Genomic DNA, 23,744 nt, shown 5'->3' with positions numbered 1-23,744 from the left:
GCGCCGAGAGCGCGCGCGACCTCCCTCGCGGTGTGTGCGACCGCGCGGCGCGGTGTGACGACGCGTCGTCCGGAGGTTCGAAAACGTCAACGATTGGCAGATTCGTCGTCAACGATCGATGAAAATTCGCTGCTGCGCGGCGGAATAAAACGGTTTCTTCGCGCGAAAACCAAAGCGTGCCCTCCGCCGCCCGCGGGCGAAATCTTCCGTCCACTCCCCTCGCCTCAGTATCCCACACCGTTGGATACGACCGGATCCACGATCACCGGCGGAATCACCGGCGGCGGAATCACCGCGTGCGCCGGGCAGCACGGCAGCGCGCACGCGGTCGTCTCGTGCCACCCGGGGATGACGAACCCCGGCGTGTACGCCGGCGGCACGAACTCGCCGGGTATCACCGTCCCCTTCACCGCGGGCACGACCGTCGGGCGCACCGCGGAGACGTACCGCGGCGGCTTCCCCGGCGTCCAGAACCCGGGGGTGTAGAACGGCGCGCGGCCGGGCTCCCAGTACGAAGGCGCGCCGGGTATCAATACCGGCGGCGTCCCCGGAACTTTCACGGACGGCGCGCGACGCGGCGGCGACCACACCCCCGGCACGTAGACGGGCTTGTGATGCACCGTCTGCGTGCACAGCTCCTTCGCGTACGCGTCCAGGTCCGGGTTGGAGCGCGCCCACGCGCGCTCGTTCGCGTACGCGTCCTCGTGCGCGGCGTCGCGGGTCTTGACGTCGCGCGCGGCGGCGTCGACGGCGGCTTCCGCCGCGGCGAACGCGGCGTCGAGCGCGGTCTCTCGCTCGAGCCACGCCGCCAGCGCCGCCTCGTACGACGCGAGGATCGCAGCCTCGGCGGCGTCGTATTCCGCGGCGAGCGCGGCGGCGTCGGCAGCCTGCGACGGCGACGCGCCCGCCTCGGCGGCGGAGTAGACGCGTCCTTCTCCTTCCTGTTCGAAGGCGAAGTCGGCGACGTGCGACGACGGCGACGCGTCGTCTGCGCGGTCCGCCTTCGCCGCGGTCGACGTCGCGGCGTCGTCGTTCGCGTCGTCGGACGCGTTGTCGGACGCGAAGTAGTCCGCCAGCGCGCTCGCCGCCGCGCCTCCGCGCGGCGACGCGCGCCTCGTCGGCGTCGCGAGACTCCGCGAGGCGGTCGCGCGTCCCGAGGCGACGGAGGAGACCGCGGCGGCGTCGTCGCCCGCGGCCGCGCGCTCGTCCCTCGCGCCGACGACGGGGAGCGCGGCGTCCGACGCCGCATACGCGCGAGCGACGCGCGAGCAGCACGCGAGGGTGATGACGAACGCGTGCGCGAGGTGCATGGCGACGCGCGTCATCGCTTCCGTCGCGCGGGGGAGCACTGCGGCGACGCGTCGTCCGGCGGTCTCTCGGCGCCGAAAATAAACCAAAAGAGCGGCGTCGACGTCGAGGCAGCGCGAGAGAAAATTTAAGCTGGTATCGAAGCCGCGCGGATGATCCTTATCCTTAACCAATCACGATTCGCGATCTGCACTCCGCAGCCGCGAAAAGTGCAGACTTCGGTGATGACTGCGAAGAAGAAGGAAGGTTAACGCCGCCGCCAATCGCGTCACCCATCCGCGCGCGCGTCCGCGTCGGTGTCACGAACGATCACGATGTCCGGCGCCTTACGCAGCCTCGCGAAACGCGCGTTCACCGCGGCGACGGTCGCCCCTCGCAGGGCGGCGAACGTCCCGTACCTCCTGAACACCGCGCGCGCGCTCACGGGCCCCGCGAGCGGCGGTCACATCAGCGACGAGCTCCTCGAGAAGCTCGGAACGCTCTCCACGCAAGCCCTCATCGACGGCCTGTGGGTCATGGGCTGGCCGACGTCGCACGTCATGGGCGCGAGGCCGCTGACCGAAGGCCAGAAGAAGATGGTCGGAAGAGCGATCACGCTCCAGTTCGCGGCGACGCGCCCGGACATCGCCGCGGACAAGCCCGCGGGGATGGACTCCCCCGAGTACGAAGCGTTCGAAGCGTGCGCGGGCAACAAGGGCGTCGTCGTCATGTCCTCGATCGGCCCGTGGGAATCCGTGGGCGGTGACATCAAGTTCCTCCGCCTGAAGCAGCTCGAGTGCCGCGGCCTCGTCACCGACGGCAGCGTCCGCGACACGGGCGTCCTTCGCGAGTACGCCTTTCCCGTGTTTTCGCACAGCACGACGCCGCGTCAGGGCCCGCACGTGCATCAGCCGTGGGCGGCGAACGTCGTCATCAACTGCGGCGGCGTCGTCGTCCGCCCTGGCGACGCGGTCATCGGCGACGACGACGGCTGCATCATCGTCCCGGCGTCGCACGCGCAGCAGGTGTACGACATCGCGCACTCTCGCGAGGTCGTCGAGGAGATCGTCAAGGAGGAGCTCACGAAAAACCCGGGCCCGCCCGGGAAGTATTACCCGTTCATGACCGGCAAGATCAAGCCCGAGTCCCCGCTCGGGAAGCTCCTGACGTCCAAGGGCGTCAAGTTCACGCACACGGCCGCGAGGCCGGGCGCGAGGGCGACGACGCGGTCGGTCGTCTCGCCGATGAACCGTTACAAGACGCTCGGCGCGAGGCGCATGTCCACGCGCGCGACGCACCCGTTCGGTCGCCCCGAGGGTCACTACGTCCGCACGCACCTCGAGATGGAGAAAGTCCTCAAGGAGTTCGAGATACACAAGGCCTGCGCGGTCCTCCGAACCGGGATCGACGGCGCGGTCCTCCCCGCGATGGACGCCGCCGTCGCCGGCGGGTTCCGCTTAGCCGAGTTCACGCTCACGACGCCCGGATGCCTCGACGCGGTGGCGGAATACGCGAGCAACCGCCCGGAAGTTCTCACCGGCGTCGGCACCGTGCTCACGGTCCAGGACGCGAAGGACGCGATGGACGCGGGCGCGAAGTTCATCGTCTCCCCGTGCCTCATCCCGGAGGTTGTCGAGTGGTGCGCGAAGAACAACATCGTCTCCGCGCCCGGGTGCGGGACGCCGACGGAGATGGTGCAGGCGTTTAAGCTCGGCGCGCCGATTCAGAAGCTCTTCCCGGGCGTCGCCGGCGGCCCGGGTTGGGTGAAGGCGGTCTCCGCGGCGCTTCCGTTCCTTCGCATCAACCCCACGAGCGGGGTCGAGATCGACACCGCGGCGGATTACCTGCGCTCCGGGGCGAAGAGCTTGGGGTTCGTCGCGCCCGCGTTTCCGCCAGAGTTGGTCAAGAACAAAGACTGGGACGGCATCTCCGAGATCGCGCGCAAGATTCACGCGGCCGTCGCGTCCGCGTGAGCCGAGCGCTGAGCGCGTTGAGGGAAGATCGAGGACCGAGCGGCGCGTCGAAAACGACGCGCTTCGCTTTCGGTCGCCCGAGCGAGGAGGTCGTTTGTACATACAAATAATACTGTAACGAATCATCATTAAACCGTTTTTGAAACGCGTCGCGCGCGCCGTCGTTCACGACCCGGCGCCTGACCCGGGCGAGAACACCGTGGGGCGGTACTCCGGGTAATACATCGACGACCTCGCGTACTGCTCCAGCGCGGGCAGCCCCTCCTGGTGAAAGATCTGCGCGATCTTCCCGTCCCGTCCTTCCCTTCCTTCGAAGATCGCCTGGCGCATCACCGCCGCGGCCACCTTGACGCTGATGTCTCGAATGCGTTTGATTGCCGGGTAAATCTCCCCGCGGTTGAGCTGCTCGCGGGTCAAAATCTTCGGTATCGCCTCCGCGGCGGCGTTCAACATTCCGTCGGAAATGTGATCCGCGCCGACTAAGATCGTCCCCAGCCCGAGACCGGGGAACACGTAGAAGTTGTTCCCTTGGTTCGCGACCATCGTCCTCCCGTCGACGACGACGTCGTCGAACGGAGACCCCGCGGAGAAAATCGCGCGTCCGCCCGTCGCCTTCGCCGCCTCCTCCGCGGTGCACTCCGCGCACGACGTCGGGTTCGACAGCGGCATGATGATCGGCCTCTCGTGGCACTCGCCCATCGTCCTCAAGATGGTCTCCGTGAAGATCCCGCGCGCGGTGGACGCGCCCATGAGCACGGTCGGCTTCGCCGCCGCGACGACGTCCTCCAACGTCATCCCCTCGGGGAGATCATCGCGGCTCGCGGCGAACGCGCGAAGGTCTTCCACCCCGGGCGCGCTCGCCTCCAAGACGCGCGCGCTCGTGATCAGACCTTTGTGATCGACGACGTAGAACCGCTTGTACGCGTCCTCTTTGGACAAGCCGTGGTGAACCATCGCGGAGTGAAGGAAATTCGCGATGCCCATCCCGGCGGACCCCGCGCCGCAGATCACGAAGGTCTGGTCGACGATCGCGCTCGGCTTCGACCCGATGCTCGCCATCGCGCCGTACACGCCCGCGAGCACGGTCACCGCGGTGCCCTGAATGTCGTCGTTGAAGCACAGGACGTTGTCACGGTGCCGCTTCAGGATGGGCATCGCGTTCTTCGTCGAGAAATCTTCAAACTGCACGAGCGCGTTGGGCCAGCGATTCTTCACCGCTTGCACGAACTCGTCCACGAACTCGTCGTACTCCTTCCCCCGCAATCGCGGTTGCTGTATCCCGAAGTAATACGGCGAGTTCAGGAGCTCTTCGTTGTCCGTGCCGACGTCGAGGACGCACGGGAGCACCTTCTCCGGGTCGATCCCCGCGCCGGCGACGTAGAGGTCGAGCTTTCCGACGGAGATGCCCATCCCTTGCGCGCCGAGGTCGCCCAGGCCCAACACTCGGCTGCCGTCCGTCACGACGATCACGGACACGTCGTTCTTCCAGTTGTACATCATCGCGTTGAACTCCCCGACGTCGTCCACGCTGAAGTACATCCCTCGCGGACGTCGGAAGAGTCGCGAGTAGTGCTTGCACGCCTCGCCCACGGTGGGGGTGTAGATGATGGGCGCGAGCTCCTCGATGTGCTCGACGATGAGGCGATAGAAGAGCGTCTCGTTGCGGTCCTGCAGCGCTTGCATCGAGCGCCACATGTGCATCGGCGTCTTCCCCGTCGTCGTCATCGTGTTCCAGATCTTCGCGCACTGCTCGTCGATCGTGAACTGCCGCGGCGGCGTGAGCCCGCGGATGCCGAGGCGTTCCTTCTCCGCGATGGAGTACCCCGTGCCTTTGTTGTAGATCGGGTTTAACAACACCTCGATCCCGCGCGCCGTGTCCGGGTGCATGATCATCATGTCGTGCTCCGCGAACCGGCACGTGTGCACGCGCGAGCTCCATCCGTACGCGAGCTTCGTCTTCTTCTTCGGCTCGTCCTTGGCGTCCATGGTGGACGACGACGCGGACGACGACGCGCCGGCGTCTCCTCCGCCTCCTCCTCCGCCTTTCGACGCGTCCGTTGCCATCGCACGACGCGGCGCGCGCGACGACGTCGAGACGAGCGGCGCGGTGGACGCGCACGTCGCGCGACGCAGCGACCGCGCGAGCTCGGTCGCGCCGCGGCGGTAGATGCTCATGGCGCGCGCGGTGTGGTCGCTCCCTTCGCGCGCCCGAGGGTATGGCTGAGGAGGGTTGGGATCGCGCCACGCGGAAGGTGAGCTGGACATGGACGGACGACCCGACTTCAACGTCGCGTCATCGTCGATCGCGTCCACACCATGGCGCACGCTACCAGCATGGCCGCCACCGTGGCCGCCGCCGGCGCACGCTCCCGCGGCGCCTCTTCGCCGTCGAATCCTCCGTTCGCCGCGCCGCGCCTCCGCGCCGCGTCCCGGCGCCGCGACGCGTCGCGCGCGCGGTCGTTCATCGCCCCGCGAGGCCTCGGCTTCGATCTCGGCGAGAACGACGACAAGCTCCGCCCGGACGTCGAGGCCGCGGCGCTCATCGAAGACGCGGCGTCGCTTCTCTTCCTTCAAGACGCGATGATGGGCGACGCCGCGCAGGCGTACCTCGCGCTCCTCGCGCAGATCTCCACGAAAGCGACGCCCGCGAAGGTGTTCCAAGCCTACGGCGCCTTCTTCCGAGCCGTCGCGACCGCGGACGCGGACTCCTTCTTAGACGTCGTCCTCGACGAGGTCATCACCGCGCGGAGGAACCCGCTCGCGGAGCGATGCGCCGCGCTCGGCGCGAGCGCGAACCCGACGCCCGTGGAGCTCGCGGCGGTGCGAAGCGACCTCGAGCTCCTCCAGAGGCTGTGCGTCTCCGAGACGACGATCGCGCGGTGGATCGAGACGGTCGCGTCGCAAGGTAAGTTCTTCTTCACACTGGTCCCCATACGACCCCGTTGGCGTGGTGAACGCCGATCCTTAAGGACTTTGCCCGGCGCATCTCTCCTCCCACACCTCGCTTTCAATCCCAGCCCTCGACGCCTTTCAACTCCAACTGACGCCTTTCAACTCCACCCCGACGGTCGCGTCGCAAGGTCCCGCGGGCGGCGGTGCGAGGAAACAACCGGACGGCTGGATCGCCGCCGCGGGCGAGCTCGGCGCGCTCGGGCGCCCCGCGGTCGTGAACGAGGGCGGCGAGGGGAACTGCGTCGTGGGCGAGGACGAGGACGGGATGCCCGCGATCGACTGCCCGACGCCGACGAGGGGCGGATCAGGGGCAGATTCCGTGGCTGAGGAGGGCCGGGCCGCCGCGGAGCTCGAGGCGCGCGCGGCGGCGACGTGCGGGAAGCACACGTCGCGGCCGGCGAGCGCGGCGGAGCGCGCGAAGCTCAGGGACGCGATCGCGCAGTCGTGGCGGTGGGCGGACGCGCTCCCGACGTTGATGCGGCACTGGAGGGACGTCGGCGCCGGCGACGTCGGCGCGCGCGTCGCGTTGGCGCACGACGCCAAGGCGGGGCTTCACGATCCGGACGCGGCGGCCGCGCGGGGGGGCGCGTTCGCGTCCGTCGCGAGCGACGCCGACGACGACGACGACGACGCGCCAGCGATCGCGTCGCTGCGCGGCGACGCGTGGCGGTCGACGCCGAGGACGCCGCAGCACGCGGACGCGCGCGGCGAAGTCGTCGCGGCGTTGAAAAAGTTTGTCGAGAGCGACGCGGGCGCGGGCGCGGGCGGCGGCGCGGCGCACGTGCTCGTGCACGGCGCGCCGGGCGTCGGGAAGCGATGGCTGCTGCGCTCCGCGATCGCGTCGCAGGTTGAGGACGGACTGCGCGTCGTCGCCGTTCCGAGAGAGGGGATCCGGACGCTGCCGCGGCTGTGCGCCGAGATGCGATCGCGCCCGCGGACGAAGTTCGCGGTGTTCCTCGAGATGCCGCTCGCGCTGACGCCGTTCGCGGAGTTCCACAACGAGCTCACGTCCGTCTTGGACGGCGGCGGCGGGCCGAGCGGGTGGCCGGCGAACGCGGTGTTGTGCGCCACGGCGCTGAGCGCGAGCGGGTTGAAGCCGGGGTCGGACGAGGCGGGCGCGTCGCTGGAGACGCGGTTCCCGACGCGCGTCGCGCTCGAGTGACGTCGATTCGCGTTTTTTAAAAAAACCTTAACCTTAATTAAAATACAGCGCACGGCGCCGCGGCGGCGCGCGTGAAGAAAAGAATCTTGTCTCAGTTCGCGTACGCGAGCTTCTTCGCGAGCGCTTCGGCCTCGTCCATGAGCGACCCGAGGTGCGCGTCCAGGGCGTCCGTCCAAAACGCCGGGTCCGCGGGTTTCAGCCCGAACGGCTCGAGCGCTTCCTCGAACCCTTTCGTCCCGCCCGCGGCGAGAAGATCGAGAAGCTTCTCCTCGAACCCGTCCGGGGACTTGGCGTACACGCCGTACAGCGACCCGACGACGAGGTCCGCGAACGCGTACGAGTACACGTAGAACGGAACGTTGTGGAAGTGCGAGACGTACGTCCACAGGTGAGACGTGTCCGCGTACGAGTCGAACACCTCGCCCTCTTCGCCGTAGTACTCCACCACGGTCTGCTCCCACGCCTTCGTCATCTCGTCCGGAGTCAGCGCCCCCGCCGCGCGCGCGCTGTGCACCTTGTCCTCGAACGCGTCGAACCCGCACTGCCGCACGACGGAGTTGATGATGTCGTCGATCTTGGACATCAACATCGCCAGGCGGTCCTCGTCCGTGGACGCCTTCGCGAGGAGGTCGCGGAAGACGATCATCTCGCCGAATATTGACGCCGTCTCCGCGAGCGTCAGCGGCGGGTGGAACTGCAGGATGCCCTGCTTGTACGACAGCATGAAGTGCGCGCCGTGGCCGGACTCGTGCGCGAGCGTCGCGACGTCGCGTTGCGTCCCGGTGAAGTTCAGCAGCTGGAACGGTCCGTTGCCGTAGGAGGACGAGCAATACGCGCCGCCGCGTTTGCCGTTCTGCGCGGGGACGTCGATCCTCTTCTGATCCACCATCTCCGTGAAGAGATCCGCCATCGTGGGCGAGAACTTCGCGTACCCCTCGCGGACGATGTCCACGGCTTCCGTCCACGAGTACTCGTCCGCCGCCGTGCCGATGTCGATCGCGGCGTTTCTGTCCGCCCACGTGAACGCGTCCAAGCCCTGCGTCTCTTTCAGGATGTTCTTCTTGAGCGCGTAGTACCGCTTGCAGTACGCCACGCCGGTCGTCTTCACCGCGTCCAGGAGCGAGTCCACGACCTCGTCCGGGACGTTGTTCCCGAGGTTGCGCTGCGACCGGAGGTTTTCAAACCCGCGTTCGGCGTTTTCGACGTGCCAGCCGCCGGCGACCATGTTCAGCGACAACGCGGCGACGCGCTCGAAATTCTTCAGACCCGAGTTCAGCGTCTGCATGCACTGGTAGCGCGTCTTCGCGTCCTTGCTGCCGGTCATCTTCGCGAGCAGCACCTCCATGTTCACCTCCGCGGGCTCGCCTTCCTTCGCCGTCGGGTCTTCGAAACGCAGTCGGGATAATTCGTTCCCGTAAAACTCAACCACCTTGCCCTTCCCCGCGAACGGCGCGCGGACGGTCAGCGCGCGCTCCACCTCCTTGCTGAGGTTATACGGCCGCGACCGACGCACCTCGTCGATATACGCGGAGTAGTTGGCGAGCTCCGGCGTGGACTCCATCTGCGCGTCGAGGTCCTCCTGCGCGAGATCCGCGAGCTCGAGGCTGAAAAAAGTGAGGTTGTTGCCCGAGATGATCGAGTACCGCTGCATCAGACTCGCCTTGCGCTTCTGCGCGTCGTCGTCGTCCAGGCACGTGTCGCACGCGAGCGAGACGTACGACAGCGCCTTCGTGAGCGCGATGTCGATCTTCTCGTAGAGCTGAATCGCGCCGAGGAGCTTCGAGTCCAGCTTCCCCTCGAAGTTTGACTTGAGCGCGACGCAGTCGGCCTCGACGGCGTCCATGTCCGCGTCCACGGAGGCGCTGTTCGGGGAGTCGTACCCGAAGTGCATCTCGAGGTCCCACCGCGGGGAGACGTCCTGCTTCGTCTCCGCGGCGGCCGCGGGCGCGGCGGCGGACGCGGCCATGACGACGGATGAGGAGGAGGAGGAGGAGGAGGAGGAGGGGGAGGGGGATCGGGAAGCGAGGCTTCTTCCGAGACGACGCGCCGAGGCTGCGATCGGCGCGGCGACGCGACGCGCGGCGGGCGCGCGCGCGCGCGCGGCGAGGACGGTGGTCGTGCGAGCGACGGCGAGCCGAGACGCCATCGAGGTTTCGTGCCGCGGGGTCGTGCGTGCGAGCGCGCGCGCGAGCGGAGTGTCGCGCGACGCGACGCTTGGGATCGATCGATCCACGCCACGCTCGCGCGTCGCCAGCCAGGAGCCGACGTCTGACGTGGCTCGACGAGGATAACGCGAGGGCGACGCCTTCACTGCGCCCCGACGCGAGGTCGCGGACCGCCGCCGACCACCTCGACCGCCATGGCGACGCCGTTCGCGCCCTCCGCGGCGCGCGTCCTCCGCGGCGCGCGCGGCGCGATCGCGGGCGGAAGCGACTCGACGCGCGGCGGCGCGCGAATGCGCTTCGGCGTCGTCCGCTCCGCGATCGTCGTCGGTCGCGCGCGATCGTCGCGATCGTCGCGATCGTCGCTCTTGGTCACGCGCGCGGGGTCGAAGTACTCCCTCGTCGCCGCGGGCGCGAACCTCCCGCACCCGGACAAGGTGGACAAAGGCGGCGAGGACGCGTGGTTCGCGAAGATCGGCCCCGACGGCGGCGGCGCCATGTACCTCGCCGACGGCGTCGGCGGGTTCAACGAGCAGGGCGTCGATCCGGGGCTGTACGCGCGCGTGCTCACGTACGAGGCCGCCAAGGCGTTCGACGCGGCGAAGAAGAACCCGCTCTTCTCCCCGGACCCGGTGAAGATCATGCGCGAGGCGCAGGAGAACACGAAGCTCCCGGGCGCGAGCACGTGCGTCCTCGTCTCGTGCGACGGCACGAAGATCCGCGCGGCGAACCTCGGCGACAGCGGCTTTCGCGTCATCCGCGGCGGACGCGTCGTGCGCGCGTCGGACCCGCAGGAGCACTACTTCAACTGCCCGTACCAGCTCGCGTACGAGCCGCTGTCCGAGGACACGGACCTCGCGAGCGACGCGCTGACGTACGAGATCGACGTCGTGCCGGGCGATCTCGTCGTGCTGGGGTCGGACGGGTTATTCGACAACGTCTTCGACGAAGAGATCGCCGAGGTGGCGACGGCGGCGGCGTTCTCCGTCGCGGGCGCGGGCGCGCTGTCCGCCGCGCGCGCGTCCGCGGAGGCGCTCGCGCGGACCGCGCGAAATCACGCGGAGGACCCGCTGTTTGAGTCGCCGTACGCGCTGGACGCGGCGAAGGAGAAGGCGTCCGCGGGCGGCGCGAAGAGGAGCGGGCCGCTCGGGATGCTCAACGCGTTTGCGGCGGGCGCGGCGAGCGCGGTGACGGGGAAAAAGTTGGGGGGGAAGATGGACGACATCACCGTCGTCGTCGGCGCGGTCGTCGCGACGGACGCGGCGAAGGAGGACATCGCGGCCGCGGGGAAGCTCACGGCGAAGCTCCAGGAGACCGCGGATAAGGTGCGGAAGCGCGCGGCGGGGGAGGAGGCGAAGACGCTTCGGAGCGTCAACCTTCGAAATGAGATGGACGCCGCGCTGAAGGAGAAGGTGGCGGAGAAGGAGGCGAAGGTCAAGGCGGAGAAGGCGGCGCCGCCGGAGTTTCCGAAGGCGGTGATCGATAAGATGGACGCGGCGACCGTGCGGAAGTTGTTGGAAGAGCGCGGGCTGCCGACGAGCGGGAAGATCGATCGCCTGAGGGAGCGGTTGGGCGCGGTGAAGAGGAAGTGAGACGTTTAGAGTTTTGAGGCGGACGACGTGCTTCCGGAAGTGCGCGTGCAGTTTCCGCGCGCTTCGTCGCCTCGAGAACACGTCCGCCGGGTTGGTTTTATTATATACACACAAACAACACAAACAAACAAGCACGAGCTACGTCGGTGAATCGATCGCGTATGTACAGCGCGCCGCGCGTTCGGTTCGAGGCTTCGAGCGACGCCCTCCGACGCGACGAGATTGTTGCGTTCAGATGATCGTGATCGAGCCGCCGTTCAGGGAGATTTGCTCCAGGAAGATGAGCGAGACGGCGACCGCGTACGTCCCGCTGACCGCGCCGAACGGCTCGTAATCGTACGGCCCGGACTCGAAGTAGTCGTACTCCGCGTCCGGGTCGTACGGCCCGAACCGCCCCGCCGCGGGGCCCGGCGCGGCGCCGGGCGCGGACGCGTCCGTCGGGCCCGAGTACGCGCTGACGCGAAGCGGCGCCGTCGCGTTGGGCCCGCGCGTCGGGCGCTTCCCCATGTTCGTGTACCGCGTCGCTGATATGCGCGGGTTCCGTCCCGTCTCCGCGTTCGTGTGCGCGGGGATGATCACGGGCGCGCCCATCGCCGTCGTGACGTTCGGATTCGTCGTCGCGTTCGTCGTCGCGTTCGACGGTCCGCCCTGCGCGGAGACCCTGGTCAAGTCTGCCGCCGCGTTCGCGTTCACTTCGTCGAGGATGTCCGTCACCGCGTCGATGATCTCGCTCGCGTCGTTGATCGCCGTCGCGACGGCGGCGCCCGCGCTGCCGCTTCCCGCGACGCCGAACCCGCGTTCGCCCGTCGCCGCGACGTCGATGGCGGCGTCGTACCCGTTGAAGACGACGTCGTACGTGATCGTCGTCTCGTCCGCGGCCTCGGCGCTGACGATCCCCACGCCGGGCTCGACGACGCCGACGAACGCGATGGCGATCTCGAGCGAGATGGCGATCTGCGGGTTGACCTGGAACTCCTCGAGCTGCGCGATGAGGCGGTCGCGGATCGCCGTGGGGAGCGCCGCGGGGAAAGAGTCGAACCAGTTCGCGGTGATGTCGCCGACGTCTTCGCCGGTGACGTCGCCGTTCGCCGGGTCGCGGCCTTCTTCGCCCGCGGTCGGCGCGGACGCGGCGTCGTCGCCGGTCGCCGTCTCCGTCGCCGTGTCGTTCGTCGTCGTCTGCAACAGGCGGCGGCGGCGGCGTTCGTTCCCGAGGGACGACGCGGCGGCGATCTGCGATTTGGTTTTTTCGCGCGGCAGCGGCGTGCGCACTTGCGCGATGAGCTGCGCGCCCTTCGGGAGGTTCCGCGCGTTCGCTTCCTCGTCGGACAGAAGCCGGCGTCTGGACGCGTCGATCCCGGGGTGCGGGGTGGGCGCGCGGCGCGTCGACGTGCCTTGGAGCTTCCGCCGCCGCGTCGCCGACGTCGTCTCGTTCGTCGAGGCGTTCGCGGCGTCGTCCGCCCCCGCGGGGCCGGGCGCGGGCGCGGCGCCGTTCCCGCCGGCCGAGCTCCGGTCGAGCTCGTCCAGGTTGGTCGGGATCCACGTCGGCTGCAGCGACTGCTGGATCGCCGCCGCGGCGTCGCCGGAGATCTCGAACCCGACGCCGTAAAACTGCTCGAAGCCCCACGCGCCGCCGTACACAAACTCGGACGCGAGGACGTTCTCCAGCGCGGTCTCGCCGTCGACGACCCACTCGGACGCGACCGCGCCCTCGTTGCTGACGCCCTGGCTGAAGTCTTGAACCACCGCCGCGGCGAACGACGCGAAGACGTTCGTGAACGCGGTGTACGCGAGCTCGGTGGTCAGGATGCTCTGTAGGAACCCCGCGGTCGGGTTGTCGAGCGCGGCGTTGCGTATGATGAGCAACGCGACGCGCAGGAACGTCGTGGGCTGGAGCCACGGCCGCAGCGGGGAGTCGACGAGGACGCGTCGGTCCATGTGCGCGCCGTCGACGTCGACGTCGTCCGCGTCCTCGTCGTCCGCGTCCTCGTCGTCCACGTCGGCGGCGGCGTAGGCCGCGGCGGCGGGGTCGACCGTCGCCGCGCCGGACGTTCCGCGCGCGAGGCGAGCGCGAACGTCGTCGCTGACGAGCGGCGCGAGGCGCGAGGACGATACGCCGCCGCGCGCGAGCGCGGGGGAGGCGGCGCACGCGAGGAGGACGAGGAGGAGCGCGCCCAGGGCGCGCGCGACGCGCGGGGCGTGCGGGGCGTGCATGGCGTGCGTCGGCGCGCGCGCGCGAGTGGCGCCGCCTCGAGTTCGCGCGCGACGACGAGCTTCGCCTCTTTTTCGACGACGACGAACGTCGACAGACTACTACAACGTGCTGTGCGCTCCCGAGGCGCCCGGCGCGTCTCGAGACGCACGACTAAGGAATTAAAGACGCTTGCTTCACCGGCGACCTTTCTTCTTCTTCTTCTTCGCGCGCGTGGAACCCGAAGCGCCGCCGCGAGGGGAGACGACGCGAATGCTCCCGAGATCTGAACTCGTCTCCGCCGCCTCGATTTCTCCGGAAGTTTCCGCCGCCGTCGCCGTCGTCGCCGCCGCCGCCGCCACCCCGCGCCGAGGGACATCGGGCGTCGGAGGCAACCCCCCGCCCGATTCGATACCCGCGAGCCCCACCCCCCACGACCGCTGCGCCGCGGCGGATCGCATCCACTGGTCCGGCGTCGTCCCGGGGAAAACGTCGGAGACGTCTGCGGAGTCGTCCGACGTTTCCGCGGCGACTCGAAACGCCGCCGCGGACGCGGAGAGACTCGGCATGGACACGCCGCTCGTGGCGTCGCTGTCGTCGTCGTCGAAGTCGAAGTCGAAGTCCGCGACGACGACGCCGCGATGCTCTTTCCGCTCGATCGCGCGGAGGCGTTCGATGCGCGCGCGAAGGTCGTCCGCGCGCGCGCGGTCCGACGGCGCCGGCGGCGGTTTCGGCGACGGGTCTTTTTGGATTTGGTTTTCCTCCGCCGCCGCCGCCGCCGCCGCCGCCTTATCCACAATCTCCCCCGCCCCTCGCGCAAGCTTCGTGAGGTTATACTCCACCGTCGCGGACTTCAGCCACTGGTCCGCGTTCGGAAGGCTGTACTGCGACGCGTCGCCGTCGTCCGAGGTGTACTCCGTCCCGGGTCCCTGTCCCGTCGCGGTTCCGCCGCTGTCGCCCCCCTCGGACGACGCAGCCATCGCCGCGGACCACGACCGCTGCGACGCGACGGAGAGGCGGAACTGCGACGGGTCGGGGAGGTCGGACAGCGCGTCTGAGCGCTCGTCGTCGTACTCCCTGGATTCCCTGGTATCTTCATCGTCCTCATCTTCGTCTTCGTCTTCTTCTTCTTCGTCGTCGTCTTCGTCGTCGTCCGCGGCTTCGAAGAGCCTCTCGAGCGCGGCGTCCTGCGCCGCGTCCGCGTCCGCGCTCGTCTTCATCCCGGTCAAAACCCTCGCCGCCGCGGTCGCGCCCGGGGACGGACCCGCGGGCGCGCCGGTCAGCCTCGCGGCGTCGACCGTCGCCGGCGCCGTCGCCGCGACCGCGACGGCGACCGCGCGCTCCCCGCTGACGCTGCTAAGCAGCGACTCCTCGTCCCACGGCGTGCTGCTCGACTCCCCGTCCGCGCGCTTGCGCTCGGGGGAGAACAGCCACTCGCGGACAGCCTTGTCCTTGTTCCCGTCGTCGGGGGAGGACGACGGCGCTCGGTTCTCGTCGGGCGACCGCACGCGCTCGCCGCCGCCGTCGAAAGGATGCTTCGCGCCCGTCAACTTCGCGATCTGCGTCGGCGACAGCCCCCCGGGGCGCGACGCCGGCGTCGCCGCCTCCTCGCGCAGCGCGGAGCCGACGTCGAGGTCCCTCGACATCGTCCGCGCGCGTCTCGCCGCGGCGAGGCGCGCGCGCTGCGACTGCGTCGACGCCGGCGTCGCGTTCGCTCCGAGGTCGAGAACGTCGAGCGGCAGCGGCGAGAGACCGGGCGTCGGCGGCGGCGGCGGCGGCGGCGAGAACGCGCCCGTCGCCGTCGCCGCGAGCGGGGTCAATCCGAGCTCGAAGATGAGGTCGTTCGCGTACGCGTCGCCGCGCGCGAGATCGCCGGGAACGCCCACGCGGAAGCTCTCGCCGAGGATCGACGCCGAGCGGAGGCTCTCGGACGCCGCGGCGCTATCCGGCGCGTCGTCGTCGTCGTCGTCGTCGTCGTCGTCGTCGTCTTCGCCTCGTTCACTTTGCGGAAGTAACAGCCGCGACGCGTGCGTTTTCATCACCTGCGGGCTCGCGCTCGGCGTCTCCACCTCGTACGCCGCCGCCCCGAGCGCGGTATCCGGCGCGGACGCGAACGCGTACGCGCTTCGGTGCCCCCCCGCGGTGCCCTCGAACGCGTCCGTCTCGCTCACGCCGCCGCTGTCTACGGACGCCGCGCGCGCGTAGTTGACGCGTTGCAGCTCCGCGTCTTTCGCCTCCCTCTCGAGCCTCGCGCGGTCCTCCTCCGCGCGACGAAGCTTCTCTCGAAGCGCGCTCGCCTCTCGCTCCGCGATCGCCGCGCGCGCGGCGGCGCCGGTCGCGACGCGCGCGGCGTCCATCTCGCGTCGCTCCAACGCCGACGCCGCGCGCGGCTCGATCGCCGCCGCCGTCGTCGGCGGCGTCCGTCGCACGGCGAGCGCGAACGCCGCGCGGACGTCGTCGACGTCCTCGCGGTCGATATCGTCCCCCTCCTTCTCCTTCGTCTTCCGAGCGCTCTGCGCCGGCGTCGTCGTCGTCGTCGCCTCCGACGACGACGGCGACGACGGCGACGGCGAGACCGTTCGCTCCCTCCGCCGCCGCCGCCGCGCGAGATCCTCCCCCGCCTCCGGCGTCGGCGGCACCTCCGGCGCGGGCTCCCACATGTCCACGCTCACGAACGCGCTCGTGGTGTACATCGACCCTCCGCGCGGCCCCGCGTCCGGCCCGGACGTCAACCCGAACCGCGTCCGCGCGCCGCCGCCGCCCTTGTACAGCCCGTCCTCCACGAGCGCGGCGGCGGCGGAGAGATCCGTCCGCGCCGCGCTCGCCGTCGCCGTCGCCTCTTCCCCGGGCGATCTCGCGACGCCTTCGGGGCCCGTCGTCGCGGGCGATGGCGATGGCGCGGCGGACGCGAGGTACGCGTGCAAGCCTCGCGACGCGCGCGCGACGGTTGACGTTCCATCTTCCTCCGGGTTGAGCAGCCGGAGCAGATCCGCGCACAGCTCGCCGCGATCGTTTCTGAAGAGCGTCGCGCGCGCCACCGCCGCCCACGGCGCGACGCTCGTCGCCTCGCCGTCCAGCGCGACGAGGCGCGGGAGCGCGAACGCGACGACCGCGCGGTGGTCGAACCGCACCATCCGCGCGATCTCCTCGAGCGGGCACCCGCGGAGGACGAGCCAAACGAGGCGCGGGCACGCGGCGAGGTGTCGCGCCTCCGCGACGTCGACGACGTCGTTGACGCCGAGATTCAGCGCGCGCAGCGACGGCGGGAGCTTCCACGCCGCGCCGCGCAGCGACGCGATCGCGTTGCGGCTGAGGTCTAACGTCGCGAGGCGGACGCACCCGGCGAGGTCGCCGAGCGACTCCAGGGCGTTGCGCGAGAGGTCCAACGTCTCGAGCGCGCGTAACTCGCGCGTCGTCGCGACGTCGACGTCGCGGATGTTGTTGTTACGCAGCGACAGCCGCGTCAGCGCTTTGCAGCCGCGCAGCCCCGCGATGGAGACGAGCGAGTTATCGGACGCGTCCAGGGACAATAGGCCCGGGTTCGTGCGCCCGAGATCCCCCAGGGTCACGAGCCGGTTCGCGCTCGCGTCGAGGTGCTCCAGGCGCGGGAGGAGATGCATCCCGGATAGCTTCAGGAGCGCGTTTCTCGACACGTTCAACGACGAGACGCGATGCCACGACGCCGCGCCGTAAGTACTTTGGAGCGACGCCGCGCGCGCGAACGGCAGCGCGCTGAGGCGCGATTCGGACCAGTCGATCGCGCTCGGTCCGGGCGGGGGGTACTCCGCGTCGCGATCGCGACGCGGCGGCGGCTCGCCCCGCGGCCGCTCCATCGTCGCCGCGCGCATCGTGCTCTGGCCGAGATTGTCAACGGTCGCGAAACGAGCGCCGCTCGTCCCCGCGTGCGCGTGCCGACTTTTTAATGCTTTCGGCGCGGGCGGCGCCCTGGTGAAACTACGACGATAACGTACGATACACGCGCGTTACGTTACGTCACGTTCCTCTCTACTCCTCCGCGCCCGCTCGCTCGCTCGCTCACTCCCCCCCCGTCACGCGGTCCATCACCTCCGCGGGCGCCTCCGCGTCGACGAGCGCGAACATCCCGGCGTGATCCACCACGCGCACGCCGTCGCGCATCTCCGCGCGAACTCTGTCACCGTACAGACACGGCACCCACGACGCGTACTGCGACGTGAACGACGCGCACTCCGCGCTGCGCGCGACGCGCGCGAGCTCGCTCAGGTTGCCGTCCACGAGGTGCCACCGCTGCCACGGCATCTCGCGCTCGGACATCGCCGCGGCGACGGCGAGCCCTCTCGCGCTGCCGCGCTCCGAGCCGATCACCGTGACGCCGCCGCCGCCGCCGCCGTCGTCGTCGCTCCTCTCGACGGCGACGCCGAGGTGCTCCAGGACGTCGGCGCACATGGACGCGCGGCGCCACGGCCCGCCGAGGACGATCACGGCGTGGCCGTCCCGCGCGCACGCGTCGACGAACTCGCGCACGCCGTGATGCAACGCGTGGCTTCGCAACCAGATCTCCCTGGGACTCGCGCCGTCGCCGGCGTCGCCCGCGGCGCACGCGTCGTCATCGTCGTCGTCTTCCTCGTCGTCGTCGTCGCCGTCGCACGTGTCGTCGCGCGAGAGGACGATCGTCCCGGCGTGAAACTCGTCTCTGACTTGATTCACCACCGCCTGGAGCCCGCGCGGCGCCACCGTGAGCCCCTCCCACGTGATCGCCGTCTCCAGATCGCACCCGAACTTCATCGACGCGTGCAGCTTGATCTCGTCCCACGCCGCGACCACCTCGCGCAAGTTCAGCGGGCGCGTCGTGCGCCCCTCGTTGAGCTCCGCGGCTCGCGCGGCGTACTCGCGCTCGCGCGTCGCCTTGGTCGCGTCTCTTCGCGCCGCCGACTCCGTCTCCATCGCCGCGCGTTGCTTCGCGGTGACCGCCTTCGCCATCGCCGCGCGCTCCGCGGCCTCGCGCTTGAGCCGCGCCGCCTTGCGTCGCTTCAGCTCCAGGCGGAATCGCGTCCGCTCCGCGAGGTTCTCTTCCGCCATGACGCGCACCATGAGCGCGCCCTCGAACGACGAGCTCTCGTCCAGGCACGGCGTCAGCATCCGGAACACGTCCGCGTAGTCCTCGCACGACCCCGGGATCTTCCCGGGCCAGAACCTGCGCGCGGCCTCGAAGCCGACGACGCACATCTCGTCCGTGGCGTCGACCGCGGCGTCGAAGGAGACGCACACGACGTGCTGCGTCGGCGGGACGGACACGGCATCGTCGCGATCGCGCGAGACGTCGCCGCGATCGGACGCGTTATCATCTCCGTCGCCGGACGACGACGACGACGACGACGCCGCCGACGCGGCGCGGGCGAGACGCGAGGAGGACGCGCGACCGGACGTGGACGCGACGCCGCGATCGCGTCGGGGTGGCGTCCATCGACGCGGTGATATCGCCGGCGCGGACGCCGCCGTGGCCGCCATTCCGTCCTCGCGGCGCGGAGTGCAGGTGTCGGAGGATGGTTGGCGAGAGGTGAGTTGGCACCGATCAGATTTTTTGTTCCAAGAAGCGGCGACCGCCGCGCGCTACGCGCTTATTTCACCGCATCGACGACGACATCGCGCGACGCCGACGCCGGCGTCACTCCCTCGCCACGCGCCGCGACGTCGCGTCACCCCTCCCGCGGCCGGCCGCGACGCGACGATGAGCAAGTCCTGCGCGGGGATGCTCGAGGCGATGCTGACGTGCGTGGAGGCGACGGACTGCGTGAAGAAGCACTCGCAGTCGGCGTGCGTGAAGGACGGCGATAAGTTCCCCGCGGAGTGCCAGATCGCGAAGGAGGTGTACGCGAAGTGCAAGCGCGGGCAGCTGGACATGCGGAGCCGCTTGAGAGGGAACAAAGGGTTTTGACCGAGCGCGCGTCGTCGCGGAGGCGCAGCGGGTACCTAGCCTTAGCAGAGCGAAGAGAGGCGCCCCGCGCGCGGCCTCGAGATACTGTATCTTATAGCTAGATTTATCGTCCGGGCGAGAGGTGGACGCCGCGGACGATGCGCGCGCTCGCGACGCCGCTCGCGCGCGCGGCGGCGTTTGGGACGCCCTCGTCGCGTCGCCGCGGGCGCGACGCGCGACGCCATCGCGCGTCGGCGACGACGCGCGATGGCGCGAGCGCGAGCGCGTCGCCGCGGGACGAGCGACCCGCGGTGTTCGTCGAGCGCGTCGAGATCGAAGCCGACGCCGACGGCGAGGAGACGAACCCCGTCGCCGTCGCGTGCGCCGAGCTGCGCGCGCAAAACTTCTACGTTTACGACCCGCTCGCGGCGTCCTCCGACGGGTCCATCTTATTCGGCGAGGCGGCCGCGCGAGCGAAGACGCGGTGGAGAGAAAAACGCGCGAAGATCGAGGCGCGGCGGATGCGTCAGGTGCGTTCTATACACTGGTCCCCATACGACCGCGTTCGCGTGGTGAACGCCGATCCTTAAGGACTTTGCCCGGCGCATCTCTCCGCCCACCCCGCGCTTTCAACGCCCGCCCTCGGCGCCTTTCAACTCCACCTGACGCCTATGAACTCCACCCCGACATCGCTTTGTATGGAACGACCCTCAGATGACGCCGCTGGGCATGCGCGTCTCGACGTACGCCGCGACGTGCCGCGCGCCGAGCGACGCGCAGCTCGCGATGGAAAACGCCGCGGTCGATGCGCGCGAGGAAAACGCCGGCGGCGGCGCGTGGACGCGCGGAGGAGGAGGCGGCGCCGACGCGTCGACGACGACGACGGAGACGGAGACGGAGACGCCGCCGACGCGTTGCGTGACTCCGGAGTCGAGCCGCGGAGGCGCGAGGACGGAGGTCGTGGGGACGCTCGACGTGCACGTCGGCGCGCGCCTGCCCGGAGAGCTCTTAGAAGGGAAGCTGCCGTCGCCCACGGGAGCGCCGCTTCCCACGGAGGAGGACTTCGCGCCGTTCGACGACGACGACGACGGCGGCGGCGGCGGCGGGTCCGCGGATCCGTTCGCCGTCGCCGTCGCCGCCGCCGCCGCGTTCGCGAACGGCGGCGACGGCGTCCTGCCGTGGGCGCCGCCGGCAGCAGAAGAAGACGGAGACGGGGACATGGACACCGGGCGCGGCTACGCCGGCGGCGGCGCGCTGAACGGCGAGCGCGCGTATCTCTTCAACGTGTGCGTCGCGCCGCACCGCCGCCGCCAAAACATCGCGAGTCGCCTCCTTCGCGCGGCGCACCGCGGGCTGTCGGACGCGGGCGTGAAGTACGCGTACGTGCACGTGGAGCTCGGGAACGTCCCCGCGATGAGGCTGTACGCGCGCGAGGGGTACGCGGTCGAGACCGAGGAGAGCGAGTGGCTGGCGGGGAAGCTCGGGAGGTCGCCGCGAGCGCTCATGGTGAAGACGTTATCCGACGATGGATGAGGTCGACGCGCGCGCGCGCGAAGACCTGATTACTCATTCGAATATCCACGCGAATGATTTAGTTACCGTCCACGCACACGTGTAGAAACGCGCCGCGCCCCGCGCCGCGCCGCGCGCCGCGCCGCGCGCGCCCGTCATAACCCGTTGCGCTGCTTCTCTTGGTCGATCCTTCGAAACACGTTCGTGACGTCGCGCATGATACGCTCGCGGTTTTCCTCGCACAGCTTGCGTCCGATCCACTTGTCCGGGTGCCACCGCATCATGAAGTCCTTGCACCGTCGCTTGAGCTCCGCGGTCGAGATCGGCGGTCCGCGGCGCCCGACGCCGTCGCCGAGGAGATCACCGGGCGGCGGCCACGGGACGTCGCCGTGGTCGATCACCTCCGGCGGGTTCCGTTCGAAAATTTTCCACCGCTCGTCGTGGAGCTTCCGCCGCGCGTCGTACATCTGCTCGTCGTTCGCCCACGCGCCCGCGGCGCCGCCGTCGGAATTCGAATCGTCGCCGCTGCCGTCGCGATGATGAAACTGAAACGACGGATCCGAACCGCCGCCAGCGCCCTCCGCGGCGGCCCAGCGACGTCTCAGCTCGCCGTTTTCGTACGTTTCCCTCCAGACGCTCCCCGTCGCGTCCGTGAACGTCCCGCCGCCGTGCCGCTCGTCGTCCTTCCAGGTCCCCTCGAAGCGATCGCCGTTCGCGTACGAGTACACGCCCTTGCCGTGATACCCGCCCTTCTTCCACCCGCCCTCGTACGCGTTCCCGCGCTTGAACGTGCACGCGCCGTGACCGTGGGGCTGCCCTCGGTGCCACTCCCCGACGTACACGTCGCCGCACTGAGGGTCGTCGCCCATACGAAGCGACGTCGGGGTGGAGTTCGCGGGCGCGTCAGACGGAGTCGAGGGCGGAGGGATCGAAACCGCGCGTGGCGTGGGCGGAGAGATGCGCCGGGAGAGCAAGTCCTTAAGGATCGGCGTTCACAACGCGGACGGGGTCGTATGGGGACCAGTGCGAAGGAGGACGCGCCTTGTACACGCACGCGCCGAACACCTCCGGGACGTCGTCGTCCAGGAACCCGAGGTAATCGTTCCCCGCGTCCTTCACGACGCCGTACGTCACGTCGTGCTTCCGCGACACGAACGCCACGAGCGACTCGAGCGTCATCGTCGCGCCGCCCGCGCCCGCGCCCGCGCCCGAGCCCGCGGCTTCTTTTTTGGCGTCGCCCGACGTCCGCCTCGCGGCGCCCCCCCCACCCCTCGCGCGCGCGCCGCCGCCGCCCGGCGGCTCCGAGCCGCCGCCCGCGGCCGCCGCCGTCCGCTCCGCCTCCCTCTCCGCCTTCGCCGCGCGCTCGACCGCCACCTTGAGTCGCTGCTCGAGCGCTTTGCTTCGCTTGTCCGCGACCGTTCGCTCCGCGTGCGCCTCCGTCGCGCGCTGATCGCTCTTCTGCGCGCGCGCGTTCGCGCGTCTGTTGATGCGGGCGATTTCGTACATAAAATAAATCATCGGTCAGCTGAAAGGGGGCGCGATCAAATGTTGAAACTGGGAGGTGGGTGAAAAACACGTTTGCGTGAGGACGCACTTGAGGCGCTCCTCGAGGTCGGCCGCGCGCTTCTCCGCGCGTCGCTCCGCCGCGCGCAGCCGCTCCGCGAGGTGCGTCACCGTCGGGTCGGACCGCGCGTTCTCCGCGGCGTCGACGCGGTCGCGCTCCCTCGGCGCGGCGTACCCGGGCGGCGCGGACGCGCGCGTCTTCTCCGCGGTCGATCGCGGCGGCCGTTTCGTTTCCGGTTGCTGCGACGAAGATGTGTTGACCGCCGGCTCGGTGCGCGTCGCGTCGTCGTCGCGCATCCGCCGCAACCGCGCCTCCGCGTCTCGAAGCCTCCGCTCCATGTCGCTCGCGCGCTCGTGCGCGGCGGCCGCGCGCATCTCCGCGCTCGACGCTCTCTCCTTCGCGGTCTTCATCGCGGCTTCCCACGCGCCGACGTCCGCGCGATCGAACGACGCGGACGACGACGACGACGCGTTCGACGACGACGACGACGAGTTCGACGACGCGGACGACGACGACGACGACGCGCCGCCGCCGCCGCTGCCGGATCGCGCGCGACGCGCGCGCGACGTCTTCGCGCTCGCGCATCCGGGCGGAGGCTCCGGCTCGATGCCGTTTCTTCCCGCGATTCGCGCGCCCATGTTCGCGCGCGCCGCGGAGTGCGCCGGGGATGCGGAACACGAAGGGTCACGCCGATGGAGGCAGGGAGCGAGCGCATCAAGCGGCGCGCCTCACCGCGAACGCCCCGCCCCGTCTTTTACCCTAGGGCATTGGTCGCGAGACAACGCCGCACTCCACGCCGCGCGCGACATGTTCGGCGTCGCCGCGATGCGATCGTCCGCGCTGCTCGCGCGACGCGGGTTCGCCCTCGGCGCGTCGCGCGTCCGCTCGACGCGCGCGTCGCCCGCGCGCCGCGTCGTCGTCCCGATCGCTCGCGCGTCGTCGTCGTCGTCGTCCGGCGTTGGCGGACGACATCGTCCGCGCGGCGACGTCGTCACCGCGTCGTCCTCCCCGTCGTCGTCGCCGTCGCCGTCGTCGCCGCTGTACGACTGCGAGTGCTGCCCCCCCGGGGTGCTCTTCCGCCTGCCGAGCGCGACGCGGCGCGCGTCGTCGTCGTCGTCGTCGTCGTCGTCGTCCGTCGCGACGCGCTCCGCGTCGTCCGCGCGCCCGCGAATCATGGCCTCGAGCGTCCCCTCGGAGATCCCCGCGATCGCGACGGAGCTCGTGGACTACCTCAACGCGTCGTGGACGTCCTTCCACGCGACGTCGGAGTCGTCGCGGATGCTCGCCGCGGCCGGGTTCGAGCGCCTGAGCGAGAAGGAGTCGTGGGATCTGAAGCCCGGGGGCAAATATTTCTTCACGAGAAACATGAGCTCGATCGTCGCGTTCGCCGTCGGGGAAAAGTACGCGCCCGGGAACGGGTTCAACATCATCGGCGCGCACACGGACTCGCCGTGCCCGA

At 70.0% G+C, this 23,744-nt stretch overlaps 14 protein-coding genes across 14 annotated transcripts; 6 read left to right on the top strand and 8 right to left on the bottom strand.

Annotated features, from left to right (window-relative positions):
* Positions 1-224: 224 nt before the first annotated feature.
* Positions 225-1,325, bottom strand: MICPUCDRAFT_49994 (uncharacterized protein; the record flags this gene model as incomplete). The annotated part of the gene is made up of 1 exon (XM_003054817.1): positions 225-1,325. One exon carries the CDS (start codon positions 1,323-1,325, stop codon positions 225-227), a length of 1,101 nt encoding a protein of 366 aa, XP_003054863.1.
* Positions 1,326-1,622: 297 nt separating this feature from the next.
* Positions 1,623-3,398, top strand: MICPUCDRAFT_49993 (demethylmenaquinone methyltransferase/aldolase; the record flags this gene model as incomplete). Its single annotated transcript, XM_003055358.1, has 1 exon — positions 1,623-3,398. One exon carries the CDS (start codon positions 1,623-1,625, stop codon positions 3,258-3,260), a length of 1,638 nt encoding a protein of 545 aa, XP_003055404.1. The 3' UTR covers positions 3,261-3,398.
* Positions 3,399-3,425: 27 nt separating this feature from the next.
* Positions 3,426-5,156, bottom strand: NADP-ME_2 (NADP-me with chloroplast precursor; the record flags this gene model as incomplete). The annotated part of the gene is made up of 1 exon (XM_003054816.1): positions 3,426-5,156. One exon carries the CDS (start codon positions 5,154-5,156, stop codon positions 3,426-3,428), a length of 1,731 nt encoding a protein of 576 aa, XP_003054862.1.
* Positions 5,157-5,576: 420 nt separating this feature from the next.
* MICPUCDRAFT_37780 (uncharacterized protein) lies at positions 5,577-7,374 on the top strand (the record flags this gene model as incomplete). The annotated part of the gene is made up of 2 exons (XM_003055357.1): positions 5,577-6,165; positions 6,278-7,374. 2 exons carry the CDS (start codon positions 5,577-5,579, stop codon positions 7,372-7,374), a joined length of 1,686 nt encoding a protein of 561 aa, XP_003055403.1.
* A 118-nt stretch (positions 7,375-7,492) lies between these two features.
* Positions 7,493-9,283, bottom strand: MICPUCDRAFT_10294 (uncharacterized protein; the record flags this gene model as incomplete). Its single annotated transcript, XM_003054815.1, has 1 exon — positions 7,493-9,283. A coding segment is annotated over one exon (1,791 nt), but the record flags the coding sequence as incomplete, so codon positions are not given.
* A 672-nt stretch (positions 9,284-9,955) lies between these two features.
* MICPUCDRAFT_5690 (uncharacterized protein) lies at positions 9,956-10,636 on the top strand (the record flags this gene model as incomplete). Its single annotated transcript, XM_003055356.1, has 2 exons — positions 9,956-10,099; positions 10,175-10,636. Coding segments are annotated over 2 exons (606 nt in total), but the record flags the coding sequence as incomplete, so codon positions are not given.
* Positions 10,637-11,359: 723 nt separating this feature from the next.
* Positions 11,360-13,339, bottom strand: MICPUCDRAFT_49988 (uncharacterized protein; the record flags this gene model as incomplete). The annotated part of the gene is made up of 1 exon (XM_003054814.1): positions 11,360-13,339. One exon carries the CDS (start codon positions 13,337-13,339, stop codon positions 11,360-11,362), a length of 1,980 nt encoding a protein of 659 aa, XP_003054860.1.
* Positions 13,340-13,513: 174 nt separating this feature from the next.
* MICPUCDRAFT_49987 (uncharacterized protein) lies at positions 13,514-17,149 on the bottom strand (the record flags this gene model as incomplete). The annotated part of the gene is made up of 1 exon (XM_003054813.1): positions 13,514-17,149. One exon carries the CDS (start codon positions 17,147-17,149, stop codon positions 13,514-13,516), a length of 3,636 nt encoding a protein of 1,211 aa, XP_003054859.1.
* A 202-nt stretch (positions 17,150-17,351) lies between these two features.
* MICPUCDRAFT_49986 (uncharacterized protein) lies at positions 17,352-18,803 on the bottom strand (the record flags this gene model as incomplete). Its single annotated transcript, XM_003054812.1, has 1 exon — positions 17,352-18,803. The coding sequence occupies one exon, from the start codon at positions 18,801-18,803 to the stop codon at positions 17,352-17,354; it is 1,452 nt and encodes a 483-aa protein (XP_003054858.1).
* A 220-nt stretch (positions 18,804-19,023) lies between these two features.
* Positions 19,024-19,230, top strand: PET191 (cytochrome c oxidase assembly protein, mitochondrial; the record flags this gene model as incomplete). The annotated part of the gene is made up of 1 exon (XM_003055355.1): positions 19,024-19,230. One exon carries the CDS (start codon positions 19,024-19,026, stop codon positions 19,228-19,230), a length of 207 nt encoding a protein of 68 aa, XP_003055401.1.
* Positions 19,231-19,367: 137 nt separating this feature from the next.
* MICPUCDRAFT_49984 (uncharacterized protein) lies at positions 19,368-19,799 on the top strand (the record flags this gene model as incomplete). The annotated part of the gene is made up of 1 exon (XM_003055354.1): positions 19,368-19,799. One exon carries the CDS (start codon positions 19,368-19,370, stop codon positions 19,797-19,799), a length of 432 nt encoding a protein of 143 aa, XP_003055400.1.
* A 124-nt stretch (positions 19,800-19,923) lies between these two features.
* Positions 19,924-20,742, top strand: MICPUCDRAFT_49983 (uncharacterized protein; the record flags this gene model as incomplete). The annotated part of the gene is made up of 1 exon (XM_003055353.1): positions 19,924-20,742. One exon carries the CDS (start codon positions 19,924-19,926, stop codon positions 20,740-20,742), a length of 819 nt encoding a protein of 272 aa, XP_003055399.1.
* Positions 20,743-21,380: 638 nt separating this feature from the next.
* Positions 21,381-21,590, bottom strand: MICPUCDRAFT_12983 (uncharacterized protein; the record flags this gene model as incomplete). The annotated part of the gene is made up of 1 exon (XM_003054811.1): positions 21,381-21,590. A coding segment is annotated over one exon (210 nt), but the record flags the coding sequence as incomplete, so codon positions are not given.
* Positions 21,591-21,699: 109 nt separating this feature from the next.
* Positions 21,700-22,227, bottom strand: MICPUCDRAFT_49981 (uncharacterized protein; the record flags this gene model as incomplete). Its single annotated transcript, XM_003054810.1, has 1 exon — positions 21,700-22,227. The coding sequence occupies one exon, from the start codon at positions 22,225-22,227 to the stop codon at positions 21,700-21,702; it is 528 nt and encodes a 175-aa protein (XP_003054856.1).
* Between the last annotated feature and the right edge of the window lie 1,517 nt (positions 22,228-23,744).

Source organism: Micromonas pusilla, assembly GCF_000151265.4.
Source record: "Micromonas pusilla CCMP1545 genomic scaffold MICPUCscaffold_1, whole genome shotgun sequence".
Classification (NCBI taxonomy): Eukaryota; Viridiplantae; Chlorophyta; class Mamiellophyceae; order Mamiellales; family Mamiellaceae; genus Micromonas; species Micromonas pusilla.
Note: the sequence above shows the minus strand (reverse complement) of the source record. Positions and strands in the feature narration are given on the sequence as shown.